This window comes from Lemur catta, chromosome 17 (assembly GCF_020740605.2).
Source record: "Lemur catta isolate mLemCat1 chromosome 17, mLemCat1.pri, whole genome shotgun sequence".
Lineage (NCBI taxonomy): Eukaryota > Metazoa > Chordata > Mammalia > Primates > Lemuridae > Lemur > Lemur catta.
Genome location: NC_059144.1, coordinates 26,368,829 through 26,393,486, shown reverse-complemented (window position 1 = coordinate 26,393,486; position 24,658 = coordinate 26,368,829). Strand labels below are relative to the sequence as shown.

The following is a 24,658-nucleotide window of genomic DNA, read 5'->3' as shown; positions in this document are numbered from 1 at the left end:
TCATGTTCCTCTAAGCAGGGACTGGGGCTTCCACTTTGCACCTCCCACCAGCACTGAGTCAGGTATTCAAACCTCTTCACTTGCTTTTTGAATACTAGGGTCTGTCCTCAGTCACCTGGGCCTTGCCACCCCTCACTGCCCACCACCCTGCCTGCCACCCTTGCCTCTCACCCACTCCTCAGGACAGATTCAAGGCAAAGCACAGCTGCAGTGACTTGGGGTGTGCCTTGTGTTATCCCAAAGGCAACCAAGGGATGGGGACTTGGAAGCCTTCCTTTGAGTCTCTACTTTGGTGCAAAAAGTTGATCGTGGCCTAGAAGCAAGCAAGTGTTATGACAGAGAAAACTGGGGATACGCATGTAGGGACTCTTTCCTCTCCTTAGTAGTGGGACCTGTCTTATTGGTAACTGTACCAAAGTAGACAAGATTAGGTGACAGAAAATACGAACGGCTCCACAGATTCTAATTTTCCTGCTGTGAAGAGAGGCATGGATCAGTAACAGAATGGCATTAATGATGGCAGAAAGGCAGGCCACTAGGGAAGCTGGGTTCCAAAGAGTGAGGTTGTTGGGACTTGCTAGCTGTTTTCTAACTGTGTGTCAACAGGCGCTGACCATCCAGCACAGGAATGTAGCCTCCATTGTGAGCACAACACATTCTTGGAGTTTAGGTCTTAAGAGACTCATGACAGAAGCTCCTGCTTCCGTAGATAAATGCAATGAGAAACACAAGCAGCTCTGAGAACTGGGCAGGAGACAAGCCAAGGAAGAGAAGGTGGGATGTGGGGGTTTAAATGGTCCAAGTGGTCTACGGCACTTCAGCATCAAAAGACAATGATTTAGAACCAGACTTTTATTCTACTTGTAAAGTCACTGGATGAACAATGACATTTCAAACCAAGAAAAGTGATACTGTGAATCTCCCTAGACCTGAAAAGGTCATGGGAACTTCCCTGGAGACAGAACCTGTCCTGTATCACACCCAGCCCAGATCATCCCCAAAAGTTAAACCCAACTCCTCTGTAGCTCACCAGCCACGGTCACCCCAAGGTGGCTATTATCAAAGCCATGTTCTGTTCCCCAACGGGGACTGGCTCTGGTCTCTGCCTTGCTTGGCCTAGGTCAAAATTCTCCTTTATAAAAATATAGAGGACAAAAACACAATGGGATGCCACTTCACACCCACTAGGATGGTTGTAAGCATGAAGAACAACAAGTGTTGGTCTAGATGAGGAGAAACTGGAACCCTCACACATCACTGGTGGGAATGTAAAACGATGTGGCTCCTGTAGAAAACAGCCTGGCAATTCCTCAAAAAGGAAAACACAGGGTTACCATGGGATCCAGCAATTCCAATCCTTGGTATATTCCCAAGTGAAGTGAAAACATCTGTTTACACAAAAACTTATACACGAATGTTCATAGCACCATTATTCGTAACAGCAAAAACAAATCCAACTGCCCAACTGATAAAGGGATAAACAAAATGTAATATATCCATACTATGTATTATTCAACCGTAAAAAGGAATGAAGTACTGCTACATGAATGAAATCTTTAAAACATTACACTAAATGAAAGATCACATATTGAATGATTCCATTTGTGAGAACTGTGCAGAATAGGTACATCTTTAGAGATGGAAGATGGTGGTGGTTGCCTGGGGCTGACAGGAGGGGAATGGGAGTCACTGCTAATGGGATGAAGTTTCTTTTTGAGGTGGTGAAAATGTTCAGGCATTATATATGGTGATGGATTTATAACACTGTGAATACACTAAAACCCACTGAATTGTATACCTTAGGAGGGTGAACTTTATGGGTATGTGAATTACATCTCAATAAAGCTGTTATTAAAAAAAAAGAGGAACAGGTTATTAAATGCTGATGTTTATTGTTAAAGCTCCAATCTTTTGGGTTCTACAAAACATAGACCTGAAATATTTCCACTTGCTGCTCAGTCATTACTCATGTCTGAAAGGAGAAAAATGGCCCAGACCAAAACAAACACCAACAGCTTGACTTGGAAGTTCCTAAGAGCTCCACTTACTTTCCGCCAAATAACATCTAAGACATCATCCGTGTTCCTTAGTGTCCTTGATGCAAGGAGACCCACACAAAAAATGGCCGATTCTGCAGATGAATCACTCAATTTTCTGTTTCCAGAAAACAGAATTATGTATATGACTATCTTTTCGACCTTTGCTACTAGAAAATCTCAGTGGCAAATTTATTAAATTTTGTCTTTTCCTCAAATCAGGGTCCTAAAAGTTATACACTTTCCCCACTCTGTCTGATGGTCTCTAGTCTGATATTCCTTTAAATGCTTTCTTTTACAATAAAGGATGTTTTTATGAGCAAATTGTTCCAAATCCTTTTAGTTGAAGGTATGGTCCAATTCCAAAACAAAAACTAACCTTTCACCCATTTGCCAGCCCACATGGAAGGTTATGATGAATGACTGCATTGCACCTCTGCCTGATCTCTGGGTTTTTCTCCAGAACAGAGATGTCTTACAGTCTTTAAGGTAGTCAGCTCCCTTGTCTCCAGGGTCTTTTACTAAATCAGCACTTGGCATGGGACCACCAGAAATAACTAGGGAGCTGCTCGTGCTAGCCTCTCCACGTAGGCCCAGCATCCATCTGAGACTGTCCCTGGGCCTAAGTGTCAGTTTAGTGTAACCCTACCCATTCTCAGCTGAGCAGTCAGTCAATCTTAGGCTATAGAAAATAGCCTAGCAGACACCTCAGAAAAGCTATGGTAGCCTGCTGCCTACAGGTACATAATACACTCTAATTTAGGGGAAGGCATCCAAGGATCGGAGAAATGAAAGGACCTGCACATGGTTGAAAGGCTAGCTGTGGAGCAGAAGTGACTCTAGCGCCTTTGATCCTGTGCCTCTCAGCCTGGTGCTCTGTGTTGCTCTTTCCACTCCAGCACAAGGGCTCATCATTGCCCACGTCTGTTAGGCCTCGGGCTGAAAAGGATCCGGAGAACACCAAAGGTCAGGTGGGCTTGGACACAAGGGCACAGGCTTCCAGAGGCTGGGGCTCCTTACTCCTCTCAAAGTTCAACACCACACTCGGATGGAGCCCATATTCATTGCTCTTGTCTGGGACCCAAGGGGGCCAAGAAACACAGAGTTACGGACTCTATGGGTAAGTATCACATAACACCTTGAACCTTCAATCTTTTCCTTTTGCCTCAGTTTCTGGGGGTTGTTGTATGGAGAATGAGACATGAGAATGTTTTGGAGCAGGAAAGGCACCTCTGATTTCATAGGTGGGCACAAGGCCCTGAGAGGAGAAGGGACTTGCTTAGGGTCACTCAGTTAGTGGCAAAATGAGATTAGCATTCAGGTCTGTTTGGTTTATTCCTCTGCTCATAGGCTGCTGCTGCCCAGGCACAGATGGACCCAGACAGGAACAACTGGAGGGTTCTGCCCTCTCCAGAATGCTGCCATCTTTCCACAATGTGCCTGCCCTTGCGAAAGTCATCCTCATGGCCTATGGAATTTCTAGTCATTCATTTCCATCCACGCAGCCAGACTGGGACCCGTCTTTATGATGTCAGGAGCAACAGATATTTATGAAAGAAAGATGCCTGAGAAGCAAGAATGGGCCCTGGGCAGGAAAAGCGTCATTTAGCCCTAAAAAGACTCAAACACTGAAGTCTGTAACTGGAAGGGGATGTGCAATAAAGTAAGAAAAGTGGGAGAACGGCAACATGAATTTTTGTATTGACATTTGGTTCTTAATAATAACATCCAAAATGCATTCTGTTCTCATAGCGCTGCAACTGGGACTGCATCAGCTCAAGGGTATATGTTGCCGGAGTATCCCTTGGGAAGTGGGGAGGAGCTGGTGGTAAAACAGACACACTGATTTCTCTTTGGGACCTATATGCAGCCAGGTGGAGAGCTGCAGCAGGTGCCCTGGCTCTGATAAGGGGTGGGGAAGCAATCCCAGCCAGCCTGCAAACACATGGGCAGAGTCCCTTGCCCCCAGCCTGCAAGAACATGGTTGCTGACAGGGCCAGTGGTGGCAGCTCCAGGAGAGTGGAGGGAAGGCTGGGATGTTACATTCTTGAGGCCTTCACAGGAACATGTCATCGTAGCCCGGTGGGGGGAGATGGTCTGGGTTAGGTCTGGAATGGAAAGAGGGGCTGATGAGTTGGAGTGGTGGAGGGGCCAGGGGCACACAGGCAGATATGATCCACAATGAGGCCGTGGTGCATGGAATTTAAGAGCATGCACTCTAGAGCCAGACAGCGTGGGTTTGACTCCCCCATCTGGAATAAGTCACCTAATCTTTCAGGGCCTCAATTACTGAGTCTATAAAATGTGGACAGTACTATCTACCCAAGACAGTTGACATAAGGATCCAATGAGTTTCTGACACACACTTAACTTTCAAGAACTGTTAGTTCCTCCTCCTCCTCCTCTGAGTCCTCCCTAGGGGAAAGCTGGGGGAAGGGAGGCACTAAGGAATAGGGAGCTCCTGGAAGGCTCCAGGGAGGCATCAGGCAAGGGCCTGGAGGAAACTACTTACTCTCTTGGCAGCAGTAGGCAGAGGGAGTGGCAACTCTGTGCCTGGGGCCAGAAACCTTCATTGCTGAAGTAGGTCCTACTTCTCAGCATACCTGAGTGACTACCTACCCAGATGGGCTGGTCCCAATGGGTCCAAAGGGGTCAAAGCGAGCTCCTGGGGGCACAGCGCCTGGAGGAAGCCGGTTCGGGAGGCCTGAGGATGGGTCAATAAGTGCTCTTGGGAAGCCAGACCTCAGGGGATCCACAATCATGCCACCTCTCCGACACCTGAGGCAAGAAGGGAAGATAGGTAAGTGGGTGTGGCAGGGACTGCCCTTGGAGAACAGGCGAGGGAGGTGAGCATGGACTAAGAACAACTAGACGTCTACTCTAGATGGTCTACGCAGACTCGTGGATGGCTGCTTGAGAGCCACCAGGAAGTGGGCAAGAGCCAGAACACAAGCCTATACAAAAAGCACACCTTATTGCTAAGTGTTTCTGGTTCTGCAAGGCTTGGTTCTATAGGGTTCCTGACCCCACAAAATTGAGGTCCCTGCCATGTTCTACACCCAAGGGGGCTAATTTGATCAAGAACAGGAGCCAAAACTTGCCAGGGTCAATGCAGAGCCCTCAAAAGGCTCTGGAGGGCACTACTCTAAGTCTAAGGACTAATAATGGCATTGAGGCAATCCATGATGCAAGTTTTTTTGCTCTCTTACCCTTAAGGGCCTCAGGGTGATTTCTGACTGCCTGTGGGTTGCCCAAGTCCTGCTCCTGACAGCAGCTATTGCTCGCTGAGTTCCATGGACCTGACCTCATGTGCTCAAACTAGGATGAATGGGCAGATGTTTCCCAAATTTTGAGGTCACTGCTCAAGCTGCACTGTAGACTTAAGTGATTTCCCTTCTGTCTAAGAATGAAATGCTAAAGTTGGGGTCACTCTGCAGCAGAAGTTACAATCCAGTTCAGGGAAGATAGTGCATAGCTGAAGCTGCAAGAACTTTGTTAGGTGCATGGCAAGAACCAGAGTCCTGTCTGAATAGCCCTGAGTTTCTCTAAGGTCTGTCGCCCACCATATGCACCCAATAAATCCTCGCAGTATCCTTCCATCCAAGGCAGGGCCGTTGTCCTCCACTAGGTGGGTGGGGGGACGGGGAAATGACTGAGGAGCCGCCTGCTGGACTTGCTCAGCTTCCCCCAACACTCAGAGCTCTGCTGCACTGCTCTCGGTGTGGCAGAGCTCAGCAACAACTGCCTCCTTCACCCCAAAGGAAGAGACTGACGAAAAACTCTAAAATTAGAAGATGAGCTAGGGCTGAAAAGCCACAAAAGCAAGTTGTGTTGCTACCACCTGCCCAGCAGAACTCACCCAAAGGGGTCCAGGTCTTCTCCACCGACAGCAAACGGGCCCAGGGGATCACACCTGAAACAAACAAGGGACAATTATTGCAAGTCCCAGAGCAGCCAGTGCCTGGGCTCCCAGGAGCCCGAACCTGACACCTGTGGGGTCACAAATGCACCCCTAGGCATGGAGGACAGGGGAAACCCCTACATGAGATCAAAGCACAGGGATATTTCAAGTGGTCTGTGTCGCAGATTAACACTGATAATATTACAATGGCAATTATGTGAAAAGGGCGGAACACAAAGCTAAAAACATGGACGAGCTCAATTCCGTATAAAGAAAAAGTGGTAAACAGTGGTAAACAGTGGTAAACTCCAGATGAATTTTATTTTATTCACACATTTGTCAAATTCCTCAACTTCATACAAATAACCAGGAAGTTTTATATCAGAACAGTATTATTCTAAAACCAAAAACCAAAATCCCAAAGGCTAAGATTTAAAAGCTTTCAAGGTGGAGTGAGATAGATGTATGGAGTCATATATAGCTACAATAATGCTTCTCAACCTTTTGTCATTATGGTCCCTGTATGAAACTTCAGTATCACGGATATACTATATATCTATTTATGCACTGTAGCCTGCTGGAGGGGCACAAACCACTGTAATCTCTAGGACAAACCCCCTTCGTCCTACCAAGAACCAACTTTTTGCCTTCACTGAGAATGCATAAGCTAGAAGGAGCATCAATGAGTGCACAGATTCCACAGAACAATTCTATATTCTCTAATACATATACACACAAAATATAATCTACCACTCAAAAGTCATATACATTTATACTCTCTGATCTACTAAGTTTATGTTTAGGTATCCATCTTAAAGAAAGAACACAGACTTCGAATTAAAATATATCCACAAAGACTTTAATCAAGGAAACTTGAATCAGCCTAAATGGGAACCAGTTAGGTACATCACGGTATATCCCTAAATACAGCCATGGAAACAATAGAAACAATGTTCTTAGAATGTTTTAAAAATGATGTGGAAAAATGTTCATGCTCTAGTGTTAAGTGTGGGGGAAAAGCAGATTATCAATAGCCTAGGGAAATCAACTGTGAAAAACGTGTGTGTTTGTATATAAACAAAACTAGAAAGAAGCGTATTGAAAGTGTAAACAATGACAGTTACTCCTGGGTGGTGAGTTTCTACTTTATACTTCATTTTTCCTATAAAGGATATAGATATATTTAGTATTTTAAAAAGTGTGCTTTGCAGCCAGGCACAGTGGCTCACACCTGTAATCCTAGCACTCTGGGAGGCTGAGGTGGGAGGATTGCTTGAGGTCAGGCAAGGATTGGTTGAGTTTGAGACCAGCCTGAGCAAGAGCAAGATCCTTGTCTCTACAAAACATAGAAAAATTAGCCAGGTGGTGTGTGCCTGTAGTCCCAGCTACTTGGGGGGCTGAGGCAAGAGAATTGTTTGAGCCTAGGAGTTTCAGGTTGCAGCGAGCTATGACGACACCACTACTGCACTCTAACCTGGGTGACACAGCAAGACTCTGTCTCAAAAAAAAAAGTGAGCTTTGGAATCAGTGTTGGAGCCCCGGTGAGCAATACAAACCTGACAGTTGTGGGGTATGGGTGGGGCTTGCCAGACCTCAGGAAAGCCTTATAAACAGCGCTAATCTAAGCTTATAGGTGAGAGCCATTAGAGAACTGGGAAAAAATCCAAAAAATCCAGTCAGTTCCACCTAGTGGGCTGGAAAGAGTATTGCGAGGTAAGTGGACTAGAGGTTCCCAAGGGAAGGCATTCTTCCTGACCTAGGTTACTTTTCCCAAGTCACGGTTCCTGCAACCAGTAGTCAAAGTTTCTAGTGGTCTGCAGCCTCCTGCCTCACTGGAGGTAGACCAGGTGGTGCTGGAGGGCAGCGAGCCTCTTACCTGGTTCCGTGAGGTGAGCCCCCCTCCCTACAAAGCAGAAAACAGAGGGGGCTTCTAGAGGCTGTTAAAATGTCAGGGAATAAAGAGCCTTGATTGTTCCTGAAATATGTAGCCATCTCTATTTTTCTCTCTGGACCAGAGTGTGGGGAGGGAAGAAGCAGAGAACAAAGAAGGCTAGAGAAGCAGCTGTAGGGCCCACCCCAATAATTTGTATACTCAACACTGTCACAGCATATTCAGTAGGCTCACACTCAACACAGGCTAACTGCAACAAACGCACACTTCTGTGACTCATGATGTACGCCCTTCGAATCCATTGAAAATAGCACAGGGGTCGTCTTTCTTTCCATAGCCCCCTTGGCCGAGTCTCAGTGTTAGATGTGCTGAATAAGACTCTAGGGGTTTTTAAAAAGTCATTTTTGTACATGGCCTCGTGATCCATGCTAACCCTGCAGAAAAAACCGCATGGCTGGGCCCACTGGGCCAGTATGTCCCGGCTGCAACACACATACTTCCTCCTTATGTGCTCCCCTCTTCTCTTATATAAAAGCAACACACCCGGCCTTGGGCACACAAATTCAGCTGACATCTTTCTAATGGCTCAGGTGGCCTGCTGAACTAGGTCTCAGGACTGGCAGTCAGAAGCTGTGCTCTGGACTTTGGGCTTGGGATTATCTAGCTGCTTGGCATGGCCTGCCACAAAACTACTGAACCTCAGTCTTTTAAGATACAAAATTTAAGTAGTAACATTCACAAGGTCTGCCATGATGATGAAATGTAGTTTTGGACGCGAACATATTTGTTGACAGGAAAGGCCTGGAAGAACGGAATAACAGCAGCCGCTGCTATTTACTGAGAGCTTGCTTTGTGTCAGATGCTGTGCCAAAATTAGTTTTTTTTTAAATTAGTTTTCAAAAGATTAATTTTTAAAATTTAACTTTCTGAAGAAATACAGTCACTACTTTCAAAATTCATGCATAAAAAAGATATGCAGGTCCATAATCTTAGGCTAGATGTGTTTTGGAATTCAGTATTTTTCATATTTTAGAAAGGTTAGATAAGGTACAATAATGTATTTTGTGTGATATTCCAAGCAGCACCCTGTAACTGATACCCTAATATTTCTGCAAAATGAATGGATATTAATACTTACATGGGACAAATGAAATTCTGTGCCACTTCAGGTTAGGTTCTGCCACTAAGCTTATGAAGCAAGCATTTGAGAGCTCTGTTGACTTCAGAATTGTAGTCAAGAAACTGTGGCCCTGTAATAGTCAAACATCTCCCTCTTATCCCTGTCTCCCAGCCCACCAAGTCTTCCCACAGAAAAGTAATGACACCAGTTTCTTATATAGCCTTCCAAAGATACTCTGCATATATAAGCAAATATGTTCCTCCCTTTCATTTTTAACACATGAAGGTGCTGAGCCCCTTACATACATTATCTCATTTCATCTTTGCAGCAGCTCTCTCAGTAGGTATGATTATTATCCCTATTTTACAGATGAGGAAACTGAGTCCCAGAGAAGTAGGTTTCTTGCAGAAGACCAATGGTAAAGAGAGGATTCACATCATGCCTGCCCAACTTCAAAACCCATGCTTTTAATTGGTGTGTTAAGACCATTTACCTTTAATGTGATTATTATTATGTTTAGATTTAGACCTACCATTTTATTATTGGTTTTCCAATTGTTCCCTCTTTTTTGTTCCTGTTTCCTATTTTTATAATTCAATTTTATAGTTTTTTTAGTAGTTGCTCAAGAGATTACTATATACTTAACTTCTCACAGTCTACTTAGAAACAGTATTTTACCATTTCAAGCGGAATGTAGAAACCTTACTAGCACACACAAGTCCCTCTATTCTCTCCTCTTTACGTTATGGTTGCCATACATACAGTACCTCTACATACATTGAAAACCCCATCAAACAATCTCATAATTTTTGCTTTCAACTATAAAGCATACATTAGAGAATGCAAGAAAACAGTCTATTATATTTATCCACATATTTACTATTTCTACTGCTCTTCCTGTATTCCTGATGTTCCAAGTTTCCATCTGGTACCAGTTCCCTTCTTCTGATTGAAGATCTGCCTTTTGTTATTCCTTTTGAGAAGACCTGTTAACTGTGAATTCTCTTAGTTTCTTTTCACTGGGAATATCTTAATACCCTTCAGAAATTGGCCGGGCGCGGTGGCTCATGCCTGTAATCCTAGCACTCTGGGAGGCCGAGGCGGGTGGATCGCTCGAGGTCAGGAGTTCGAGACCAGCCTGAGCAAGAGTGAGACCCCGTCTCTACTAAAAATAGAAAGAAATTATCTGGCCAACTAAAAATATATATACAAAAAAAAAAAATTAGCCGGGCATGGTGGCTCATGCCTGTAGTCCCAGCTACTCGGGAGGCTGAGGCAGTAGGATCGCTTAAGCCCAGGAGTTTGAGGTTGCTGTGAGCTAGGCTGATGCCACGGCACTCACTCTAGCCCGGGTAACAAAGTGAGACTCTGTCTCAAAAAAAAAAAAAAAAAAAGAAATAAAGGTGAGATAGTCACTGGAGATAGAATTCTGGGTTGACAGTTCTTTTTTCTCCATACTTTAAGAATGTTGCACTACTTCTTTCTGGTCTTCTCGGTTTCTAATGAGACATTCCTAATCATTCAAATTCTTATTCCTCTATGAGCAATATGTTGTTTTTCTCTAGCTGCTGTCAAGATTTTTTTTTTTTTTTTTGAGACAGAGTCTCGCTCTGTTGCCTAAAGCGATCCTCCTGCCTCAGCCACCCAAGCAGCTGGGACTACAGGCATCTGCCACCACGCCCAGCTAATTTTTTATATTTTTAGTAGAGATGGGGTCTCGCTCTTGCTCAGGCTGGCCTCAAACTCCTGACCTCAAGCAATCCTCCCAACTCAGCCTCCCAGAGTGCTAGCATTACAGGCATGAGCCACTGTACCCAGTCTCAAGATTTTTCTCGTCTCTACTTTTCAACAGTTTGATTATGTATGTTTGGGCAGGGACTTCTCTGGGTTTATCCTACTTAGAGTCTGCTGAGCTTTCTGAATCTGTAGGTTATGTCTTTTGCCAAATCTGAAGTTTTCAGCCATTATTTTCTTTAACTATTTCTCTGCACTGCACTCTTTTTCCTCTCCTTCTAAGACTTCAATGGTCCCAATGTTCGACTTTTTATAATTATCAGATCCCTGAGACTTTATTTTTAAATCTTTTTTATCTCTGTTGTTCAGATAGGATAATTTATATTGATCTATCTTCAAGTCCACTAACTTTTTCCTCAGTCAAACCCATTCTGCTGAGTCATCCAGTGAGGTGTTTATTTTGATTATTATATTTTTCAGTTCTAAAATTTCCATTTGGTTCTTCTTTGTGTCTTCTGTTTATTTGCTGAGACTTTCCATCATTTCATTCATTTCAAGACTGTTTGCTCTCACTTCTTAAGAGAATTTTTATAATAATGGCTGCTTTAAATTCTGTCAGATAATTCTAACATCTGTATCATCTTGGTACTGGCAGCTGTTGATTGTCTTTTTGTGAGTTGAAATTTTCTTGGTCCTCTTACGCTCAGTAATTTTGGACTTTATCCCAGACATTTTCAACATTTTTCAACACGCTTTGGGGAAATCCTGGTATTTTTGCTTTAGCAGGCAATCAAGCAACTGGATTTGGGCTTTAAGTTCTAGTTTCAAGGTCAATTCTGTTTCTAAAGCATTAGCACTACCACTCAGAGCTATACCGTGTGTGTGCTATCCGGTGGCTACTCTGGGACCTGAACAGTGGGCTATCCTGTAGTTCTGTTCTCAAAGCCTCTGATACGCTATTTAGGATCAGATCCACTTATATACAGCTTGTGGGTAAGGCCCTAACAATTTCATGGGGTGCTTTCTGAGCTCTTCCCTCTCTGTGGTCTCCTTGGTACTTTCCATTTCCCTAGGGGGCTCCCTTTTGGGTCTTCCGGCCAGAAAGCTGGGGCTTTATTTACCCTGCTCTGCCATGCTCTTCCCATCACTGTCCCTGCGCCAGAATCAAGTGGAGGAAGAAAAAGGAAGGGGAAAAAAGCAACTGTGATTTGCCTCATGTTCCTGAGACCACAAGTCCTCTTACTGGAAAAGAAGGTTCTTCTCTCTTACTTTTAGGTGTTTGCAGACTGCCGCAGGCTAAGGTACAAATGAATGGAGAAAAGAAAAAATATAAACAGGAGATTTTCCCCATGCCCTCTGAGCATTAGTAGATCCCTTTCCTATCCCTGTAGTCAGAAGTGCAGGGCTTTCCTGGAACGCTGTCTGTCCATGCCAATGTCTATTTCCTCATTTTGGGCTTCTCTGAATTCAGACTGGAGGATAACACAGGGGGACAAAGGTAAATTCAATGCCTAATTGGTGGTACTTTGAACTCTACTCTTCTCCAGTCTGCTTTCCCAATCCGAGGACTTTGCAAAGTCCTCACACAGCTACTGCAGTGAGTAGGAAAGTCAGGATGGAATGTGCTTTTTCCAGAACAGAATCTTCTTTTCATTTATTTTTTTGTTTCAATAGGCTATTTAAGGACTTTATAGAACCCTCTTAACCAGCACAGACCACCAATATGGCTGCTTTCAATGCAGCTGCTGGTCTACACCCATGGTTGATTGCTGGGTGTGAACGCTCTACCTGCACACCAGGCTTCTCCAGCTGCGGTTTCATGGAGCACCCAGCAGCAACGACCTGAATATTTTCAGATCCTAACCCCTAATTCCCCAGTGTCCAGTGCTATTCAAACTGTAATGGGCACACAGATCAGTGGGAGAGCTTGCATTTTAGGTTCTAAATCAGAAGATCAAGAGAGGGGCCTAAGATTCTGCATTTTTCCTAAGCTCCCAGGGGGATCAGATCTACCGTTGCTGGCCTGGGGACTACCGATGGCTAGGCTATTTCCCAGTCAGGGTACAAGTTCAGCTGTGGAATTTTGGTGGTCTGGGTTTATTTTATCTTGTTTTGCCAAGTGTGGAAACTTAGGATTGGGGAAGTGGAGATGCCAGTAACTATAGAGAAGTGTGTGTGTACATAACCAAGAATAGCACCGGTCACACTGCCCTGACAAAATGGAGCAATAAACCTTTCCTTTTGCCCACTCTGAGGATATCCTATGAGTTCAAGGGTGAACCAGAGACTGGGAAGGGTTGGGAAATAATACTGCATTTAGGCTAAGCAACTGAAGATTTTTTTTTAAAGAAAGAAAAAGAGAAAGTAACAAAAGATATACAAAAACTATACTAAAAAACTATGAAGCATTCAGAAAAGAAAAATGTCATCCACAATCTGACATGATTATTTTTGCTATTTTTTTGTAGTCTTCTTTCACAAGTGTGTTTTTATACAATTATATCATAAATATAATTTTGAATTTCCAGTGTTTTCATCCACATAAGTCCTGCATTTATTTCTCAAGTTGTCTTTGTTATTAACTTTTTTTTTTGAGACAGAGTCTCACTCTGTTGCCCAGGCTAGAGTGCCGTGGCATCAGCCTAGCTCAGAGCAACCTCAAACTCCTGGGCTCACACGATCCTCCTACCTCAGCCTCCTGAGTAGCTGGGGCTACAAGTACATACCACCACACTCGGCTAATTTTTTCTATTTTTAGTAGAGATGGGGTCTTGGTCTTGCTCAGGCTGGTATCAAACTCCCGACCTCAAGTGATCCTCCTCCTGCATCGGCCTCCCAGAGTGCTAGGATTATAGGCGTGAGCCACTGCACCAGGCCATCATAGCTCACTGCAACCTCAAACTTCTGGCCTCAAGTAATCCTCCCACTTTGGCCTTCAAAGTGCTAGTTGTTATTAACATTTTTAATAGCCAATAATATTTACTCAAGTGAAGAAAATTTTTAAAATTTACTTAATCTTCTACTATACCTTGATATAGCTTCTGAGTTGTGTGTAACTATAAATAATACTGTATGTAATAAATTTCATGCACGTTTTTCTTCTATGTTACAAACTGGTAACTTACCCTCTGTCCCACTACTGTATTATGGGAGCACTGGGAGCAGATAACTTGTTTCTTTAGCTAACAGATGGAAATGTGCTATGGAGCCTCAATGGATTTAGATGATGAGATATAGTTAAGATGAGTTAGGGAGTCTGGAGTTGGAAAGATGTAGTTTACATTTGAGAGGCCAGAGGGCAGAATGTGGTAGGTGGAATTTGGCCCCTTCTCAAGACTCCACAACTCCTAATCCCTGGAACCTAAGAATGTGATGAGAAAGCACTCTTGTGATTGTTTTGTTATACAGCACTGCAGACCTCAAAAAGGGGAGATTATCTAGGTGGGCTAATCTAATAACAGGAGATCTTAAAAGCAGAGAACTCTGGCTGGTGGCAGAGGAGAGCAGAGAAGGAGACTCACACACCACTGCTGGCTTTGAAGATGGAGGAGGCCACACGAGCAGAAATGTGGAAGTCTTACAGAACTGATGGGGAGAGACGGGATCTGTCTTACAACCCTAAGGAACTGAATTCTGCCAGGGACTGGAATGAGCCAAGCACATCCATAATCCTGACCTAGAGAACTACAAGATAACAAACAGGCGTAAGTTTTAAGCCACTAAGTTTGTGGCAATTTGTTTTGCGGCAATAGAAAATTTATACACATATGCTGCAAACAGTTTCCCCAGTCTACTTGCCTTATACGTTGCATTCAGTTAGCTTACAAATGTTATGGGGATGATGCTTTTCTAAGTAATTTAGAAGAAAAAATGAGACTAACGCCAGCATTGGTAAGGATAGAGAAACAACACTGAAACATAGTGAGAATGCCAAGGAATACAACTGTTTAGGAGAGCAACTGGGCAGTCTCAGGCTTAGTTCTTAATGTACTAATTCTACAGAAATGCATGCTACGGAAATATTCAGAGATGTGTTCCAAGTTGCATAGAAAGTATGTCCACTGAAGCGTTAGTTATGGTAGCCCAAAATTAGAAATGACTTAGGCTAAAAAAAAACCCTTGCATCATCCTTGATTTTTCTTCCCTTCATTAAGCCAACCCATCAGCAAGTCCTGTCAGGTATACTTCCAAATATACCCCAGATCCACCTACCTAACTACCACCATCTACCACCTACCACCATTATTTCTTGCTGGGATGCCTGTGTCAGCCTCTTCCCTGGTCTTCCTATTTTCCTATTTTTACTCTTGTCCCTCTGCAGTCCAACTCTATAAAGGAGCTAGAGGATTTTTTTTTTATGTAAACAATATGAGGTCCCTCCCTTGTTAAACCCATCCAGTGGCTTCCTGCTGCTCCTGATCTTGGCCCCACGGCTCTACATGCAGTGGCCTGTGCTTCACAGTGTCACCTCCCATCTCTCTGCTCCACTGGTGTACTATGTTCCAGCCACACCAACTCTCTCTTTGTTCTTGGAATAATCCATGCCAAGACTGTCTCTATTGAAACAATTACTGATACATGCTTCAAAAGGAGGAAATACTAAGGACTGAATCCTCTCTAATGCTCATGAGCTATGTTGCTTTGAACAAGTTAATTAACCTCTCAATCCCTCAGGTTTCTTTTCTATAAAATGAGGATAATAATAGCATCTACCTCATTCTCTTATTATGAAGATTAAAAGAAATTGTTTTACATATATTTTGTACTTAATGTAACTGCTCAGCACACAGTAGGAGTTCAATAAATATTAACCATGTTAGTGTGTTAGCTGTTAGACTCTAACTGGGACTCTGAGAGACAAAAAACAAAAAACACAAAAAACAGTGGTTAAAGGGGTCTCAACCAGATCACTTTTCAAAACATTCTGATGGTTCCCATCACGTCAGCATCAGATCTAGCTCCTTAGAACATAGTGGCCCATACATTGACATGCCAGCATGAGTGAATCACAACCCACCTCCCTCATGACCCCACTGGTACCCACTGTTCCCTCGGCCATAAAAGTCAATTACCCCCCAAACCATAGAACTTTCCTGGTCCTTTTAAAATTTCGCTCATCAGTCATCATCTCTGTGAAGCCTATCCTTCTATCCTTCAGATTAATTATCCTTCTCTGTACTTTAGCAGATCTCAGACATACTTCTGTCATTGCTTTGAAAAGACTTCTGATCTGGAATGAAAAGGGCAATTGACCCTAATCGACTGTGAATTCTTTGACGGCTGGGTCCACACCTCATCGTGTATTCCCAGTGCCTAGTGCAGTCCTTCACATACAATGGACACTTAAACAGACTGACTTCAGGATGAGAAAAAGCAAAGGCTTTAAGGTTAAGACTCAAGTTCAAACTCTGGCTTCACCATTTAACAGCTGTGTGACCCAGGGCAAGTCATGAAATCTCTAAGCACTAGCTTTCTCTTCTGTAAAATACAGATACTAGTATCCATTTCACAGGGTTGTTACACAGATTAAATGAGAATGTTTACAAAAGCATAGTGTCTAATACATAATAAAGAGTTCAGTAAGTAGAATTCAGTATTTCATTATTATAACACAACTTCTGCTTCTTACTGGTTGTGATGAAGTTACTTATTGTTACATGAACTTCACTTTCCTTACCTGTAAAATGGGGATAGCCCTTACTGATCTCATGAGGTTGTTGAGGGGATTAAAGAAGAGTACATGGATGTCTGGAAGAGTTGGCACTTAATAACCAGTAGCTATATAAATATTATTGAACTAACTTTGCTGTCCATAGAGAAAAAACAAAAGGGATCAATATTATTTGGCTTCAAGAGAAAAAGGATGAAGGCAAATTTTAAGAACAGGGAATAATACTTTCACAAGTAATGAAAATTAAATTATTAAAGTGGTATAAGTAGAACATTCTTTTCAAAATACAGTGCTGGACCAACTGGAGATCAACATGCAAAAATACAAATCTATCTCACACCACAAATACAAATTCATTTTAAATGGATTGTAGATCTAAATATAAAAGGTAAAATATTGAAGCTTCTAAAAGAAAATATATGAGAATTTCTCCATGACTTAGGGGTAGGGCAAAGATTTCTCAAACAAATAAAAAAGCTCCAAACATAAAGGCAGAGCACTGACAAGCTAGATTAAATAAATGTTAAGAAGGTTTTAATTAAAAAACACCATTAACAGAGTAAAAAGGCAAGCTACAGAGAGAAAATATTTGTAATACATATGGTTAATGAAGGACTTAAATCTAGAGTAAATAAACAATGCCTACAATTCACAAAAAGACAGTCCACCCAATAGAAAAATGGATAAGAGATTTGAATCCACTCTTTACAAAAGAGGAAATCCAAATGGCTAGTGAACTTCAAAAAAAAAAAGACTTGTGGCACTAACCTAGTATTCATTGTATCCTGCCTCACCACTCAGGCACCCACACCCAGTTTCACTTATAATATTGTTGATGAAGGAGTAAAATTGATCAAGTTTTGTAAAATCTCAATCTTTGAGCATGTCTTTTAAATATTTTGCATTAAGTGGGAAATATGCATAATGCACTTCTATTATATTACATATAGAAGTACAATGGCTGTCATGATGAAAATACTTGTGCAGTTTAAGATGCTAGCTAAACTGGCCATTTTTTCAAGAAAAACCATTTTTACTTGAAAGAATGACTGACAGACAAACCAGGGGTTTTCAGACTTGGCTACATAGTAGACATTTTCTTCAAAAGGAAGTGAGCCTGTTACTTCAATGAAAACAATGGATGGTACTTGTTGCCAATGATAAAATGCAAGTGTTTAAGCAAAAATTGGAAATTTGTATCCACCATTAGCTTGACAGCTTCCTAGTACTTTTCTGCTGAGGTCAGTAATATTAATGAATACGATTTTTTGATATTGTATAACCAAATGTGTGAATTTTGAGCAGATCTGCATATCTCAGTGAAACCCATACTTTCCAAATGACCAAATACACGATCTCCTGATATCATGCATGGGTAAAAGATCCATTCAAAGGGCATGATAGACTAGTGGATTTTAATGTAACAGATGTACAAAAAGTTCACTGATAGGGATTCAGATTCCACATTGCAACTAACCCTTAAAGAAACTACCACTTGTAAAGTTTTAGTGTAATAGCGAAGAATAATATCCACAATTATTTGAAAAGGCTATTAAGCCACTCTCTTTTCCAACAACCTATCTGTGCAAGGCTTCGACAAAAGCAAGATATCCCTTATAGACTGAAAGCAGAGGCAGAGATGAGAATCTAGCTGTCTTCTATTAAGGCAGATTTATAAAAATATAAAACAATGTCACTCTTCTCACTAAATTACAATGTCACTCTTCTCATTAAATTTTTTGTTTTGAAAAGACATTTTCATAAAAGTCTGTTATTTATGTTAACACATAATGGGTTTATTGTTATTTTAAAATATATATTTTAAAAATTTCATTTGTAATTTCTAATATGGTAACTACTGAGAGATACAACACAAACAAGAGCTCTTTGGGGTCCTCAATAATTTTTGAAAGTGCCAGAGGAACCGGTTCCCGAGACCATAAAGTTTGAGAGCCTTCAGCATAAGGAATATAATACAAGGAAGCAAAAGAAAAATAAAGCCTTTAATATATACAGACGTTCATAGCTGTACTATTTACAATGAAAATTAGAAGCGCTTGAAATACCTGCCTGGAGGTTAGGCAAACCATAGCACACTAGTAAAATAAAACATCAGATACTAAAACAGCTATGTTTAGCATTTAGTAAATGGATTATGAAATTTTAAAAAGAAAATGTGGAACACAAACTATTTGGAACATTTAAAAATATGTAAAGACACAGACTGATCGAGATTAAAAATGAACTCAGAATGACATAAATAAGAGCTTTATATCTAAAGATTTATTTTTAGTGAAGCTGGTTAAGCATAGAAAAAACTGCTTTTTCAAAACAGGGAACAGGATTAGGGGCATACAGTTTCCTATCTGAGGACAGAATGAGCACAGGGAAATGGGTGAGACCCATAATGACAATACAAAGTTTAGGCTTCGATAAAAAAATTTTCCCTTACAGATGGGTTGTTTTTAATAATTCTTTCTTAGGTATCTCAGGAGTAAGACAGACCTACTGCCCACCCTCAATCCTCTGCCACAATGGAATGTTCTCTCCAGCTACACTGCTTGCTTAGAAGCACCCAGTATCACACAGACCCAGCATCCTTTGACAAGCTCTGGACACATGTCACTATACTTAGGGAAACAAATCTCTTCATGGGCTAGGGCAGACATCCCAACTTCAGTATGCATTTGGAAATTTCCAGGTGTAGGAGAGGCAAAATGGGGGTGTGGAAGGTGATGGGTGAGGCATAGAACTGTGTCCTGGGGGAAGGGGCAGAGGCAGCTATTTCTGCTCAGCACCAGACAAGGCTGTTCCATGATGGCTGCTCAGTGATGGGGTAATTAACACCCTGCAGCAGCCAGAGGGAACAGCTTCTGGGCTGCTTATTCCTTCCTTCCTGCCCTGTGGCCCCACCCACAAATTGCACATTTGAGGGAGAAACAAAAAGGTGGAATTGTTGAGTGCCTGGTTGTAAAGCAAACACAGTGGAGGGGCTACAGTAAAAGAATCGGTGTCATCACAGCTAGCAGAGCTGACAGACAGTGGGGGCTGGCAAGGTAGTAAGCAGGGAGTCCGGGTGGAGGCAGGTGAGGTGACTACTTAGGGAAGATGATAGCTGTCAACTGGCTAAAGTTGACAAAAAGCTTCCTAACCATTCTGCCTCCTCTTCCAATCATCTCACCCAATTCAGTGTCCTAGACCTGGGAGACAGGCCTGCTTGAGAAAGACTGAATTGAGGAGGGAATGGGATGGATTTTTCCCTATAATCAGTCTGTACCACATTGAATTTGTGCACATTGCTTACTACATGAACAGAAGCCGATGGGTACGGCGGGGAAAGTGTAAGCTGCTGGGCCAGCCCCACTTAGGGGTAAGCCCCCTTCTTCACTCTCCCAGCTGGATAACTCTGGGGACTCATGCTACCTCCCCCACCTACTGTTGCTTCTCCAGCAAGGTAGGGACCCACCGATCTTGTAGCGCTATCTGGAAGATGAGCAACCATCAGTGAAAGCACTTGGTTCATCAGTCAATGCATGAGGGACAGCCAAGAAATGGAAGTTGCTTCTATCCTTGACATACAGTGACCATGCTGTTGACACAGGAAACAATGTTCACAAAGGGCTGGGCCACAGCCTAAAGTCAATTGCCCAACATTCCCTCTGGGTTGACACTCTAACACCTAAGTGGCTTCATTGTATCAAGTCCTTTTTTGGAGGGTAGATGCTAGGTATTTAAAAAAATAAAACAAGGTTGTCTTTTGGGGGACCCTCTACTCATTACACCTTTAGTCTTGTTCTCTGCCAGCTACCTGAGTGGGATCCTCTATCTATCCATTTATTTATTTAAGATGGGGTATTGTTCTGTTGCCCAGGCTGGAGTGCAGTGGTGCCATCATAGGTCACTGTAGCCTTGAACTCCTGGGTTCAAGTGATCCTCCTGCCTCAGCCCTCCAAGTAGCTGGGACTATAGGTACGTGCCACCACTCTTGGCTACATTTACTATATTCTAAGCAATGAGCTCAATATGTGCTATCCATCTTCACATTCAATCCTACAAAACCTGAGACAGGCATAATTATTCCCAACGTGCAGATCAGGAAACCGAGGCTTTGAGAGGCTAACTGTGCTCAATGAGAGACAGGTAAAGCTGCAAGCTCAGGGTTTGAAGCCAACTGATCAACCTCCAAAGCCTGTACTTATAACTGCCATGAAAAGTACTTTCTCCTTGACATGGGGGTTGGGGTGCAGTGGCAGAAAGAAGGGGGCCAAGCCCAACCTGCTAAAAGTGGAATGGAAGTGACAAGGCTCAGTCTTCTGCCTTACCCTCTCAACCCACCAGGCTCTTCAGCCAAATGTACTGCTGACCTCGTAAGAATACTTCAGTGGTTTCCAACCGTCCATGAGGAGATTCATGTACTTCACATCGGGGGCCTTCCAAAATCTGGTCCAATCCTCTACAGCTGTTAATATCCTAGGATTCCAGACACAAAGTCTTTCTCTAAACTTCAGAGACAGTCTCATGCTTTCAGACCTTGATGCCTCTGTTCTACTGTTCCTTCAGCCTGGAACAACTTTCCCTCTAAAAGGAATCTGTTATGTAATAATTCAGACACGTGCAAAGAAAGAGCTTAAGGAACAGGTCTCTTCTCCATGAAGACACAGCTCAGGCAGCACGTCCTCCAAGAGGCCTCTCCCAGGCTACCCCTGCAGGAGCTCTGTGCTAACCTCCGAAACGGCAGTTCTCTCTCTACTTAACTCACCTGTCTCCCACAGCAAAGTAGAGGCCCAGCCCCAGGAATCCCTGAACCCAGACAAAAACAAACATTTGCTGAATAGAGGACCCACAGACACAGGTCCAGGTGACAGGGGTACAAAGAGGTGAAAAAGTGACCAAAGAAAACATGTACTTTGAAAAATGCCAATAATCTCAGGATTAGATCAAAATAACTGAGTGGTGTTATTATCAAAGATGGGGTGAACTCCAAGGACAGGGAACCGGAGGTTTTTGCCAACCAAAACAACCTGAAGGGCAGGTTAAGGCAGGACTTGCTGTGCCCACAGCAGGCCAGTGCTTGGCTGGTACCATGCCCAGCCTCCCTCCCCACCTTCTGGGCCTAGTACAATATCCGCACCTTCCCCAAAGCCTTCCTTACCCCAAAGACTCAGAGCTTTCACTTAGTAAAGGTTCCCTAAACTGAGGCCCACACCACTTACTTGGTAATTTTTCACCTTGATTAGGAGTATTGTAACCTTCCCCTTACCTCTAACTGGGGAAGTTTGTCCTGGGCTGAGCAACTCACTTGTCCAGCCCCACCCAGCTCTAGCTACACTGCCTGTCCTTCCAGGGCTCTGCACAGGACAGGACTTCAGGCTGGGACACCATTTCTGTCCTATTCTCTGCCTATCTCCTCCTTATTTTCAGGAGCCTGCTTAGCGGTCAGTCCTTTCCTTGGGGAAGCCTTCCCTGAATACCAGGTGTGGTTCAGGCTCCTTTTTCTATGCGCTTTCCCAAGTACATCGTTCAGCCCTGCCGAGACGAGATGAGATGGGAGGGCAGGAGGGCAGATGGCCTCACCGGCCTTTGTGAAACACCCAGGGCCAGATCCAGTGCCCCTCACACAGTGAGCTCAATAAATGCCATGGACTTAAGAACCTAAGTGGATCCTCAGCATCTAAATTTTTAAAATCTTTTTATTTTTAAATAAGATTCACAGGAAGTTGGAAAAATAGTACAGAGAGGTTCTAGGTATTCTTCACTCCGTTTCCCCTAATAGTTAGACCACCACCAAGATCTCTCTCATGTTACTGCTCTTTATCATCACACCCACAGCCCTGCCCCATCCGTAACCCCTGGCAACCACTAATCTGTTTAGCACCTCTATAATTGTGTCATTTTGAGAATGTTATATAAGTAGAATCACACAATATGTGACCTTTTGGTTTGGCTTTTTTCACGCAGCACAATGACCTTAATTATCCAAATTGCAACAGTTCATTCCTTTACACTGGTGAGTAGTATTCCACAGTAAGGATGTATCATAGTTTGGTTAACCATTCACCATCAGCTGAGGGACATCTGGGTTGTTTCCAGTTTTGGGCTATTGCGAATAAAACTGCTATGAACATTTGTGTACAGGTTTTTAATGTGGGTATCATTTTCATTTCTGAGATAAATTCCCAGGAGTGTGATTCCTGGATCTAATTATTAAGCACATGTTTAGTTTTTTAACAAACTGCAAAATGATTTTCCAGAGTAGCTATAACACTTTACATTCCCACCAGCAATGTATTACATAAGAGATCCAGTTTCTCTGCCCCTTCTCCAGGATTTAGTATCATCACTATTTTTTATTTTAGCTATTGTAATATGTGTGGAGTAACTCACTGTGGTTTACTTTCCATTTCCCTAATACTTAGCAACGCTGAGCATCTTTTCATGTGCTTAGCTGCCATCTGTATAACCTTTTCAGTGTACTATCTCTGTATCATTTGTCCATTTTCTGATTGGATTTTTAAGCCGTTGAGCTTTGAAAGATCTTTATTTAGATATGACTCCTTTATTGGATATGTGGCTTTCAAACACTTTCTCCCAATCAGTAGGTTACTGATGAATGAAGCTTTGCAGTAAGCTTTGAAATGGGGAACTGTGAATCTTCCTATTTTGTGCCCCCCCGCCCCCCTCCCCCAGATTGTTTTAGCCATTCTAGTTTCCTTGTATTTCTATATGAATTTTAGGATCACTTTGACAATTCCTGGGAAAAAAACCTGCTGGGATTTTCACTGGGATTGCATTGAATATGCAAATCAAGTTAGGAAGCACTGCTAATATTAATAAATATAGGATCTCTTTCCATTATTTAGATCTTCCTTAATTTCTTCCAACGTTTGATAGTTTTCAGTGTATAGATCTTGTACTTATTTTGTTAAATTTAGTCCTAAGTATATTATTTTGAGGTTGTTATAAATGGGATCATTTCATTAATTTCATTTTCAGATTGTTCACTGCTAAAATATAGAAATACAATTGATATTTTTTCTTTTTTTTCCACACAGAATATTTGGAATTCAATTGATTTTTGTTTATTGATCCTGTATTCTGCCACATTGCTGAACTTGTTTATTAGTTCTAAGTTTTTTAGAGGATTTCTCAGGATTTTCTGTATACAAGATCTCATATCACGTACAAATACAGATACTTTTACTTCTTACTTTCTAATCTGGTACCTTTTATTTCTTTTTCTTGAGTGACTGCACTGGCTGGAATCTCAAGTACAATACCGTATAAAAGTGGCACAAGCAAACATGCTTGTCTTGTTCCTGATCTTAAGGGGAAAGCATTCCATCTTTCTCCATTAAGGAGGATGTTAGCTGTGGGCTTTTTCTGGTATTCTTTATTGGGTTGAGAAACTTCCCTTCTGTTGTTGAATGCTGTTATCATGAAAGAATGTTGGATTTTGTCAAATGCTATTTCTCCGTCTATTGAGATGAACATGTGGTTTTTGTCCTTTGTTGTATTAATATGGCATATTACACTGATTTATTTTCAGATGCTAAATCAACCATTCCTGAATAAATTTCACGAGGTCATGGTGTATAATAGAATCCTTTTTATATGTTGCTGGATTTGGTTTGTTAGTATTTTGTTGAGGGTTTTTAGATCTGTACTCATAAGGGATACTGGTCTGTAGTTTTCTTATGATGTCTTTGGTTTTGATATCAGGGTAGTACTGGCCTCACAGAAGTTGGGAAGTATTGCCTCCTCTTCTATTTTTTGGAAGACTTTGTGAAGAACTGGTATTAATAAAAAACTCATTATTAAGATCATTTTTTAACACACCAAAAAATAGTAACAATATTATCATGAATTCCTGTGTATCCTCCCACCCAACTTCAATAATTATCAATAGCCTGCCATTTTTATTTCACTTACACCACCCTCTCCCAACACCTTACTCTTTTGTGGGGCTGAGTTATTTTAAAGCAAGTTCTAGACATAGCATTTCACCTTTAAATACTTCACCATATTTCTCTAACAGATAAAGACTTCTGTTTCTTTTAACATAATGAGAATTTATTTATTTCACCTAACAAAATTAGCAGTAATTCCTAATGTTATATAGCACATGGTCTATGCTCAAATTTCCTCAAATGTTTAAAAAATGAATTTTAGAATTGGTTTGTTTAAATCAAGATCTAAACAAAGTCCAACATTGTGTTTAGTTGATATGGCTCTTTTAATAACAGCCTCCTTTTCCCTTTTCTCCCCATGCTATTCATTTATTTGATGAAAAATCAAGGTCAATTTA

At 42.1% G+C, this 24,658-nt stretch overlaps 1 protein-coding gene across 1 annotated transcript in view; it reads right to left on the bottom strand.

Moving 5' to 3' along the window:
• Positions 1-1,872: 1,872 nt before the first annotated feature.
• Positions 1,873-24,658, bottom strand: part of PSMF1 (proteasome inhibitor subunit 1) — a 39,507-nt gene continuing 16,721 nt past the window's right edge. The window contains exons 5-7 of the mRNA XM_045529563.1: positions 5,896-5,949; positions 4,656-4,814; positions 1,873-4,144 (exon numbers count right to left, since the gene is read on the bottom strand). Of these exons, the coding sequence (XP_045385519.1) occupies positions 4,093-4,144; positions 4,656-4,814; positions 5,896-5,949 (265 nt within the window). The 3' untranslated portion in view covers positions 1,873-4,092. The remainder of the gene's footprint in view (positions 4,145-4,655; positions 4,815-5,895; positions 5,950-24,658) is intronic.